Raw genomic sequence first — 11,313 nt, 5'->3', positions numbered from 1 at the left:
CACAAACAGGAGCTGCGTGTCGTAGTTGAGGCCGTGCTGCTGGCGGAAGAAATACGTCGCCAGAGCACGCCACCTAGGAGGGGGCTCGACGTAAAGGTATCTCTGCAGGGTCTGAAGACGGAAAGTCGCGAGCTGGGCGCTGACGCACACCAACGACTGACCACCCTCCTCAAGCGGGAGCCTCAAGACCGCCGCAGAGACCCAGTGCTTCCTGTTGTTCCAGAAGAAGTCCACCAGCTTCTTCTGTATCTTGGCGACAAACGCAGGGGGAGGGGTCAAAGTGACCAGCCGGTACCACAACATGGCGGCCACCAGCTGGTTTATGACTGGCGCTCGACCCCTGTAGGACAGCACTCGGAGCAGTCCTGTCCAGCGCCCTAGGCGAGCGGTGACCTTGGCCTCCAGCTACTGCCAGTTCGCCGGCCAGGCTTCCTCGTCGGGGCTAAGGTACACTCCCAGATAGAGGAGATGGGTCGTGCTCCAGGCAAAAGGCCTGAGCTCCTCCGGCAGGGAGTCCACCCGCCACTGACCCACCAGGAGTCCGGAACATTTCTCCCAGTTGATTCTGGCGGAGGATGCGGCCGAGTAAATCTCCTGGCACTCACGCATCCGCGAGGAGCATGTCATCGGCGTAAGCCGAGAGGACGACCTCCACGCCCGGCCCTTGCAGAGCCAGTCCCGTCAACCTCGTCCGCTGGAGGCGCAGGAAAGGCTCCACGCAGACGGCATATAACTGGCCGGACATGGGGCATCCCTGGCGCACCCCTCTCCCAAAGCGAAGGGGCGCCGTCAAGGACCCGTTAACCTTAATCAGACACTCCGCGGCGGCGTACAATAGTCGGATCCGGGCGATGAAATGCGTCCCGAACCCGAAAGCGCGCAGAGTTCCGAGCAGAGAGTCGTGATCCACCCTGTCGAAAGCCTTCTCTTGGTCGAGGGATAGGAAGGCGACCGACAAACCAGCCTCCTGGGAATAATGGATGAGGTCCCGGACCAGATGGATGTTATCGCGGATTGTCCGGCCCGGCACCGTGTAGGCCTGGTCGGGGTGGATCATGTGGTCCAGCACGGCACCAAGGCGAGCAGACATCGCCCTGGCGAAGATTTTGTAGTCCGTGCTGAGGAGGGAGACCGGGCGCCAGTTCTTAAGGAGGCGGAGATCGCCCTTCTTAGGCAGCAGGACGATGACTGCCCTGCGCCAAGAGAGGGGCATCTCCCCGGTCGCCAGACTTTCCCCCAGGACCCGCGCGTAGTCGCCCCCCAGGACGTCCCAGAACGCCCTGTGGAACTCCACGGTCAGCCCGTCCAGCCCCGGGGATTTTCCCCTCGAGAGCCGGTCGAGGGCGCCGGTCAGCTCCGCCAGGCTTAGCGGAGCTTCCAGATTTTCGGCGCCCTCCGGGCTGACCTTCGGCAGGTCCTCCCACAAAACTCTACGCTCTTCCTCGCTGGACAGCTCCGGAGAGAACAGGGCCCCGTAATATTCACGGGCCCTGTTGCTGACGCCCTCCGGAGCCATCGTCGGCCAGCAGCGTCAAGAGCTGCTTACAGACACTCTGTCTTTTTTCCAGCGAGTAGAAGAAGGGGGAGCCGCGGTCCAGATCCCGCAGGAACCGGATCCGCGGCCTCACGAACGCGCCTCGGGACCCGACGAGCTGCAGGTCCTTCAGCGTGGCCTTCTTCGCTTCGTACACCGTCCGCAGGGCCGGGTCCCCGACGACTTGACCGAGACGGGACTCCAGGTCGAGCACCTCTTTTTCTAGGCGCCCGACCCTGGCCGCCCGCCTCTTGGTCGACCCCCTCGCGTACTCTTGACAGAAGACGCGGACGTGAGCCTTGCCCACGTCCCACCATAGCCTCAAGGAGGGGAAGCCCCCCTGCTTCCTTCTCCAGTCGGCCCAGAAACGACGGAACGAGTCCTGGAACCGCACATCCTCCAGCAGCCGGTTGTTAAAATGCCAGTACGCGGACCCCGTCCTCGTGCGGAGCGAAGTGAGCTCCGCCCACACCAGGTGGTGGTCCGAACACGGCACCGGCCGCATGGAGGCCGCCAGGACGCAGGAAACATACGCCCGAGACACGCAAAGGCGGTCGACTCTGGACCATCCTACTCCAGGCCTCACCCAAGTAAAGGCGCTGGAGTCGGGATGGAGATTTCGCCAGACTTCCACCAAGTCGAAGGACCCGACCAGGTCCCTCAACTTCTCCATCGCCGTCATGCTCTGCGGGGCACCGGAGCGGTCCCTCGCCTCGAGAGTGCAATTAAAATCCCCCCCGAGGACAATGCAGTCGCTGACGTCGACGGAGCCAAGAAGAGCGGACACCTCTTCGAAGAAGCGCGTTTGCTGCGGGCCGGGCTGAGGGGCGTACACATTCACGAGATGGAGCGGCACGTTCCCCAGGCGAACCGTTACGTGCAGCAAGCGGCCTGGCCACGGGCTCCTCGACCCCCAAGATCTCCGGCTGAAAATGCGGGGCCAGCAAGATGGCCACCTCACTAGAAATGGCGGTGAGGTGGCTCATGCGGACCTCTCCTTGCCATTCCAGGAGCCACGTGGCTTCGTCTCCCGGAACGGTGTGGGTTTCTTGCAGGAAGCACACCGCATATTTCCCCTCCCGCAGGAGCGAAAAATTGTTAAATCTACGGTGTGCCTCTCTGCTGCCGTTGATGTTGAGGCTGGCTATGGTTATCTTCATGACTAGAGCATAGTGCAACCTCTACCTAACCTATTGTTGGGGGGGGAGTGGAGTCGTTTGTTGACCTCCACTCCTTCAGCAGCCCAATGAGGAACTTTTTGAGCCGGCGCAGCTCCAGGCCTTGCGCCCTTGATAAGGGCCCGCCCGCGGCCATGGTTTTAGCGGCGGCGCGGACGGAAGCGATGAGCAACACCGGCTCAGACCATCTTTCCATGGCCAGACGGGCTAGGTCGCGGCGACCCCGGCACTGCCCAAAAAGTCCCGGAGTTCCTTTGCAGGAATGAGGAGGGTCTCAGCGGCGGACGCGAGCAGATCCACCGCCTCACTGGCGATGGACTCTAGATCTTCTCCTGCGTCCTCCACCGAGTCCCCGTCCTCCCCCGGGAGGTCACCGCCAGCAGCCGGCCCGTCGACCACACGAGGTACGGCAAACGGCCCGGCCGCTCCATCCGGCACTGGCTCCGCCCTGATCCCACCCCCAGGATCGTCGGCAGAGGAGTCCCCACTGGGCTCTTTTAAAATTGGTGCTGGGTCGGGAAGCGACAGCGGAAGGGGTTGCTCCTCTGCCCCAGGAACCGGGGAACACGGAGAGACCTGGTCAAAGTAATGTTCCAGGTCCACCAAGTACCCCAGCTCCAAAGTAGGGGGCGAGGATTGTTGTTCTTCCCCCTCCCCGCCGCCACCCCCCGGCCCAGCGTGTGGACGTTCTGTGGACTTAATCATGTTTTCAGTTTCTGCCGAGTCGAGCAAATCCCGGGGGAAGTTGGATATTGGCTGGGCGGGCTCAGGTTCGGCCTTTTCGGCCCCGCCCGCCTCAGTCCCCGGGACGCTCGACCCGGCGGCTACGCATTCTTCCGCTGGCCCCACGCCCCCCACGACAGGCAGATCTTTCACGCCATCCCCGGGAGGCAGCGGCTGGGCAGCCTCGACTGCCTCACCCTCCCCGGGGACAGATTCCTCGCGCCTACAGCGCAATTTGGGGGCGCTGGTGGGGGACGCGGGACACGCGGCAGGCACCGACTCCTCTGCGGAGGGATGTTGTTCCCTCTCCGCCTCATCGGAGCCGCGCCTCCTTTTGTTCCTGGGGGTGCGCGGAGGCAGGGAGACCTCCATGTCTGCCGAGGCCTCCCGCTCCACTCCCCCCTTTTTCTTGTCTTGCCCGCGCCCGAACCCCTCTGCGGTATTAGTCAAGGGCTCGGGCACGGGCTCAGGGCACCCCGCGCTCGCCGATGACTGGGTTGGGCTGAGCGCGGTAAACAAATCGTCTGGCGCACCGAGGGGACCCGCCTCGAGATGTTTCGCCTTCCTTCGTGCCTTCTTTCCGATCGGACGCTCTCCCTCCCCCCCGCCAGAGGCCGTGAAAACAAAGGACCCCGACGATGCCCGCGCATCTACGGCTCCCGGCACGCGGACGCTACTAGGGCTAGGGGAGGTGGCGGCGTCAGCCTTGGCCGCCCTCGGTGGTTTGGCGGCCTTGGAGGCGGGGCAGTTCTTACGAACATGCCCCACCTCCCTGCAGGCATGGCACCGCACGCCGTCCGACGTCCAGAAGATGCGGTAGGCAGTCCCCTCGTGCACCACATTAAAATAGCCCTCCGTCGTCTCCTCCCGCGCCAGCCGGACAAAGAGCTGGCGGCGGAAGGAGAACACGTGGCGCAGGCTGTTCTCCCTGAGGCCGAGCAGTATGGGGTTGATCCCCGACCTTACCTCCCCCAGGTGGTGTAGGTGAGGGAGGAGGAGCTCAGCGGGAACAAAGGGCGGGACGTTCGATAGAATGACCCTCTGCGCGGTGGCCTCGAGAGGGTCCACCGGCAGGAATGTCGAGGGCCAGGGACACTGCCCACTCCGACCCCAGGAGGAACACGGCCTTCCCAGACATCTTGGAGGCGGCGACAATGCTGAGGGGCCGACCACCCCAGCCATCGCCCGCACGCACTCCTCAATGCTCATTGTGGGGTGAGTGTAGCTCTTGACCCCGTGTTTCTTTGTAATGAGTCTGAAAGGTGGCAGGGCAGCAGGTGGCGCAGGAGGTGCCGTGGATGTGGACGCCGCCTGCGCATATGTCCTAGCTGGCTCTGCCACCGGCGTAGATGGGGTCGCCATCACGGGGTCCCTTTAAGGGCCACACCCACCCCAAAGTCACAGACCTTAATGGTCTTAAGTGGCCTCGTTTGAATGTATGAACAGAGGGAGCTCTGAAAGAGGCACACCTCTCCCCTAGTTGACAATTGGGGAGGGGCCTTGCTCCTTCTGCTCAATTGTTTTAATTGTTTTTTATAAAAAAATTAGGAGGAAGGGCTCTCAGAGAGAGAGGGGAGAGACAGAGAGAGAGAGATAGAGTGAGGGGGTGTGGGAAAGAGGGAGGCTGCGAGGGCAGGTCTCCCCTCACAGCAATAGGTGGGTGCACTCCCCAGATGGCAAACAAAACACAGTCTTTGGGGTGGTCTTCGGGTGGGGGGAGAAGATGTCTTCACCTGGGGCAGCTGGAGCCACACAGGCACACACTCCCAACGATGTTAACCAGGGTAATCAATAGTTATCAGCCTGGTAGCTCCAGCTATCCCAGGCTAGGCAATGGGGGAGGGGTGCTTCAGTGGTGTGTGGGGCCTAGTTGTAAGCAAGACCCCCACACACACTTCCACACACACACACCCCCCGCGATGTTCCGGCCCTTGAAAGGTCTTCCTTTCTCCCCTCACCAATAAAACAATGTCTTTCGGGGAATGCACCAACACCCACCTGTAGAATATTGCAGAATCTCCCTCCTTCCACACAGACTGTTGCTCTTCCCACTCTCTATAACTCTCTGTAGCAGTAATAAAGTTGGTAATTTTCCTGCGCTCCACCTCTCCCTCCGGATGTTGATTGGGTAGCAAGCCAGCCCTTTTCCTCCTCTTCCTGGGTTCACTCCAGGCTTTCGAGACAGGAGCAAAGCAGGTAGCTCCTTCTCTCTCAGCAGCACAGCTCCAATTGAATAGGCCACGCCTCCACTGCTCCACCATTGGCCCTTGTGCATGAAACTCTTTTAGGAGTAAACAAAAAACATTAAACCGTGCCCCCCGATCTGGGGGAAACACCAACATTTACAAGGCCCTTTTTTTATTTTTTTGGTCTTTTTTTGGGCACAGAATCAAATTTTTTTCCAAGTGCCCCCTATAAAAGGGGAGGGGGACACTAAAAGCACCGGCAATTAAAACAAATTAACTTAAAAACATAAAATCAAATTAAAATTTGGTTGCCGGGCGTGATGATGCACTCCAGTCCCTCTGGTGCCCACCTCTCGCGGAAGGCCGCGAGCGTACCGGTGGACACCGCCCTTGTGCATGAAACTCTTTTAGGAGTCAACAAAAAACATTAAACCGTGCCCCCCGATCTGGGGGAAACACCAACATTTACAAGGACCTTTTTTTATTTTTTGGGGGTTTTTTTTTGGGCACAGAATCAAATTTTTTCCAAGTGCCCCCTATAAAAGGGGAGGGGGACACTAAAAGCACCGGCAATTAAAACAAATTAACTTAAAAACATAAAATCAAATTAAAATTTGGTTGCCGGGCGTGATGATGCACTCCAGTCCCTCCGGTGCCCACCTCTCGCGGAAGGCCGCGAGCATACCGGTGGACACCGCCCTTGTGCATGAATCCCAAAAGGTTAGTTTGCAGGTGCAGCAGGTAATCAGGAAGGCAAATGGAATGTTGGCCTTCATTGCGAAAGGGATGGAGTACAAAAGCAGGGAGTTGTTGCTGCAACTGTATAAGGTATTGGTAAGGCCGCACCTGGAGTACTGCGTCCAGTTTTGGTCACCTTACTTAAGGAAGGATATACTAGCTTTGGAAGGGGTACAGAGACGATTCACTAGGCTGATTCGAGAAATGAAGGGGTTAACTTATGATAATAGATTGAGTAGACTGGGTCTTTACTCCTTGGAGTTCGGAAGGATGAGGGGTGATCTTCTAGAAACATTTAAAATCATGAAAGGGATAGACAAGATAGAGGCAGAGAGGTTGTTTCCATTGGTGGGGGAGACTAGAACTAGGGGGCACAGCCTCAAAATACGGGGGAGCCAATTTAAAACTGAGTTGAGAAGGAATTTCTTCTCCCAGAGGGTTGTGAATCTGTGGAATTCTCTGCCCAAGGAAGCAGTTGAGGCTGGCTCATTGAATGTTTTCAAGTCAAAGATAGATAGATTTTTAAGCAATAAGGGAATTAAGGGTTACGGGGAGAGGGCGGGTAAGTGGAGCTGAGTCCAAGACCAGATCAGCCATGATCTTATTGAATGGCGGAGCAGGCTCGAGGGGCTAGATGGCCTACTCCTGTTCCTAATTCTTATGTTCTTATGTTCTTAAATACGGAGACCAAAACTGTACACAGTACTCTTCGTGTGACCTCACCAATACTCTGTACAGTTGTAGCAGGACTTCTCTGCTTTTATACTCTATCTCCTTTGCAATAAAGACCAACATTCCATTTTCCTTCCTGATTACTTGCTGTACCTGCATACTAACATTTTGTGTTTCATGCACAAGGACCCCCAGGTCCCTCTGTACTGCAGCACTTTGCAATTTTTCTCTATTTAAATTATAATCTGCTTTTCTATTTTTTCTGCCAAAGTGGATAACATCACATTTTCCCACATTATATTCCATCTGCCATATTTTTGCCCACTCACATAGCCTGTCTGTATCCGTTTGCAGAGCTTTTGTGTCCTCCTCACAATTTGCTTTCCCATCATCAGCAAACTTGGCTACATTACACTCGGTCCCTTCATCCAAATCATTAATATAGATTGTAAATAGTTGAGCACCCAGTACTGATCCCTGTGGCACCTCACTAATCACTGTTTGCTAAACGGAAAATGACCCATTTATCCCAACTCTCTGTTTTCTGTTAGTTAGCCAATCCTCTATGCCTGCTAATATATTACCCCCAACCCCATGAACTTTTATCTTGTGCAGTAACCTTTTATATGGCATTTTATCGAATGCCTTCTGGAAATCCAAATACACCACATCCACTGGTTCCTCCTTATCCACCCTACTCATTACATACTCAAAGAACTCCAGCAAATTTGTCAAACATGATTTCTGTTTCATAAAACCATGCTGTCTCTGCTTGATTGAATTATGCTTTTCCAAATGTCCCACTGCTGCTTCCTTAATAATGGACTCCAGCATTTTCCCAACGACAGATGTTAGGCTAACTGGTCTATAGCTTCTTGATTTTTGTCTGCCTCCTTTTTTAAATAGGGGCGTTACATTTGCAGTTTTCCAATCTGAGGGAAGAGGGAGGGGGGAAGAGGGAGGGGGGGAAGAGGGGGGGGGGGAAGAGGGAGGGGGGGAAGAGGGAGGGGGGGAAGAGGGAGGGGGGAAGAGGGAGGGGGGGGAGAGGGAGGGGATGGAGAGGGAGGGGGGGAGGGAGAGGGAGAGGGGGGGGGGGGGGGGGGAGGGAGGGAGGGGGGGAAGAGGAGGGCGGGGGGAGAGGGCGGGGGGAGAGGGGGGGGGGAAGAGGGAGGGGGGGGAGAGGGGGAGGAGAGGGAGAAGGGTGAGGAGAGGGAGGGGGGGGGGGAGGGAGGGGGGGGGAGAGGGAGGGAGGGGGGGAGAGGGAGGGGGGAGAGGGAGGGAGGGGGGGGAGAGGGAGGGAGGGGGGGAGAGGGAGGGAGGGGGGGGAGAGGGAGGGAGGGGGGGGAGAGGGAGGGAGGGGGGGAGAGGGAGGGAGGGGGGGGAGAGGGAGGGAGGTGGGGGAGAGGGAGGGAGGTGGGGGAGAGGGAGGGAGGAGAGGGAGGGAGGTGGGGGAGAGGGAGGGAGGTGGGGGGAGAGGGAGGGAGGTGGGGGGAGAGGGAGGGAGGTGGGGGGAGAGGGAGGGAGGTGGGGGAGAGGGAGGGAGGTGGGAGAGAGGGAGGGAGGTGGGAGAGAGGGAGGGAGGGGGGGGGAGAGGGAGGGGGGGCAAGAGGGAAGGGGGGGAGGGGGGGAGAGGGAGGGAGGGGGGGGAGAGGGAGGGGGGGGGAGAGGGAGGGAGGGGGGGGGGGGAGAGGGAGGGAGGGGGGGGGGAGAGGGAGGGAGGGGGGGGGGGAGAGGGAGGGAGGGGGGGGGGGGGGGAGGGAGGGAGGGGGGGGGGGAGAGGGAGGGAGGGGGGGGGAGAGGGAGGGAGGGGGGGAGAGGGAGGGAGGGGAGAGGGAGAGGGAGGGGCAAGAGGGAAGGGGGGAAGAGGGAGGGGGGGGAAAAGGGAGTGGGGGTGGGGGAAGAGGGAGGGGGGGGTGGGGGAAGGGCGGCGGGGGGGTGAGGTCGGATCCAGTCCGGGAGCAGGAGTCGGGGGGTGGGAGCGCAGGTCGGGTCCAATCCAGTCGGGGAGGCGGGGAGCGGGAACAGGAGCGCGGGTCGGGTCGGGTCGGCGGAGCGGGAACAGGAGCGCGGGTCGGGTCGGGTCGGGTCCAGTCGGGGGGGAGCGGGTGTCGGGTCTGATCCGGAGGCAGGGGCGGGGAGCGCGTGTCGGGTCTGGTCCGGAGGCAGGGCGGGAGGGGGGAGCGGGTGTCGGGTCTGGTCCGGGGGCGAGTTGGGGCGGGGAGCGGGTGTCGGGTCTGGTCCAGAGGCGGGGGGGGGGGGGGCGGGTGTCGGGTCGGGTCTGGTCGGGGGCGGGGGGAAGCAGGACCAGTGAGGCCATTCGGCCAGGGGCTGCGTGTTTCGGGCCCCTGCCACACAGTTCGGCGCCTGGAGCTACTGCACTTGCGTGCCCAATGTAGCGCGCATGTGCAGAGGTCCCGGCACTGTTTTCAGCGCAGGGACCTGGCTCCGCCCCCCCACTGTTCGTGCTGGCTGCGCCGAGGGCCAGTGGACCTGCAGGGAGGTGGAGAATATGGAGGATTTTTTTAGGCGCACTTTGTGGCGCGAAAAAACGGGCGTCCAGGTCGGGACTGCGCCGTTCTAGGCGCGTGTGGAAACTTGGGCCCATTATTTTAGTTTTAGGTCATAGAATCATGCAGCACAGAAGCTGCCCATTCGGCCCATCATGCCTGTGCCAGCTCTTTGAGAGAACGATCCAATTAGCCTCAGTCCCCCACTCTCCCCATAACCCTGCAATTTTATATTTCAAGTATTTATCCAATTCTCTTTTGAAAGTTACTATTGATTCTGTTTCCACCATCCTTTCAGGCAGTGAATTCCACATCAATTTGTAAAAAAAAAATCTGCTCATGTCCCCTTTGTTTCTTTGGGCAATGACCTTAAATGTGTGTCTCTGGTTACCCACCCTGCTGCCCGATGTAGGAAGGCAGGGAGGGGGTTGTGATGGGAGATGAAAGGCTCCACTTCTTCCCTGGACTCACCCAGCAGCAGGTTGAGCAGCACTTCCTGGCCGGCGGTGCTGTCGCTTTTGCAGAGACAGTAGACGGTGCCTCCGATCCAGGGGATGCCGTGGCCCGACACCTCGATCAGCTTCATGATGGGCCGAGCGCTGCCCCAGCTCGAGTGCTCGGCAGCGCACACCCCCAGCCGCTTGGACAGCCACAGGTCGATGGCCAGCAGCGAGCGCAGCGCGATACCGAGCAGCGAAGGGTTGAGCTTCATGCAGTCCTCCTCGGGCAGCGGGCAGCCGCCGCCAGTGGTGGACGACGAGGCCGAGGAGCCCGAGTCCCGGCGCGAGCCGTGGCCTTCGAGCTGCGCCGCTCGGTGTCGGGGGGACGGCGGCTCGGAGCCGGCTCGCTGCAGCACGGCGGGCGGCCGGCTCAGCACCAGGAACTCCAGCCTTCCCCCGCCGCCTTTCGACTCTCGCTCCCGGCTCCGGGCTTTGGGGGAGTGAGCCGGCATCGTCGGCCCAGCAACAGGCAGACGGGTGAGCAGGAGCGCCGCCTCCTCCCGCTCTGGGGGCCAGGTGGGTAGGGCCACCTCCTGTTCTGTGGGCCGGGGCCGGCTGGGCAGGGCCTCTTGCCGCTGCTCTCGGGGCCGCGCCGCCTTTCCCCGCTCCAGGGGGCAGCACGGGAACAGCGCGTCAACTGTCACTCAAAGCGGCTCACGACTGTTTGCATCGCACCCGCCCGCGACAGCATTCGACGGAGAGCTGCAACCTGGCAGCATTTGCATTGAATAAACTGTAGCAATACTTGCACACGATTGCATTGAATGAACTGTAGCAATCCCTGCATTTATTAGCATTCATTCAACTGCTGCAATACCTGCACGGATTAGCATTCAATCAACTGCAGCAGTAATACCTGCATCTATTGGCATTGAATAAACCACAGCAACTTCTGCATGTATTGGCATTGAATTGAACTGCAGCAACACCTACCTGGATTAGCATTCAATCAACTGCAGCAACATCTGCATTTATTGGCATTGAATGTACTGCAGCAACAGATCTGCATTTATTAGCATTGGATGAACTGCAGAAATACCTGCACGGATTAGCATTCAGTCAACTGCAGCAGTAATACCTGCATTTATTGGCACTTAATAAACTGCAGCAGACCAGCATGGATTAGCATTAAATGAACTACAAAAAAACATTTATTAGGAAAAGGGGCAGTTAAGTGTCTGGAGTGTCCCCCAGATCGGGGGGGGGGGGGGGGGGGTACTTGATCTAATGTTTATTTTGTTCCCCCCAAAAGAGTTGAATGAACTACAGCAGACC

The 11,313-nt window shown here is 58.9% G+C and overlaps 1 protein-coding gene across 1 annotated transcript in view; it reads right to left on the bottom strand.

Moving 5' to 3' along the window:
- plpp6 (phospholipid phosphatase 6) overlaps positions 1-10,672 on the bottom strand; it is a 42,697-nt gene extending 32,025 nt beyond the window's left edge. The window contains exon 1 of the mRNA XM_070887358.1: positions 10,010-10,672. Within this exon, the coding sequence (XP_070743459.1) occupies positions 10,010-10,490 (481 nt within the window). The 5' untranslated portion in view covers positions 10,491-10,672. The remainder of the gene's footprint in view (positions 1-10,009) is intronic.
- Positions 10,673-11,313: the final 641 nt, after the last annotated feature.

The sequence above is a fragment of the Pristiophorus japonicus genome, chromosome 8, assembly GCF_044704955.1.
Source record: "Pristiophorus japonicus isolate sPriJap1 chromosome 8, sPriJap1.hap1, whole genome shotgun sequence".
Taxonomy (NCBI): Eukaryota; Metazoa; Chordata; class Chondrichthyes; family Pristiophoridae; genus Pristiophorus; species Pristiophorus japonicus.
Note: the sequence above shows the minus strand (reverse complement) of the source record. Positions and strands in the feature narration are given on the sequence as shown.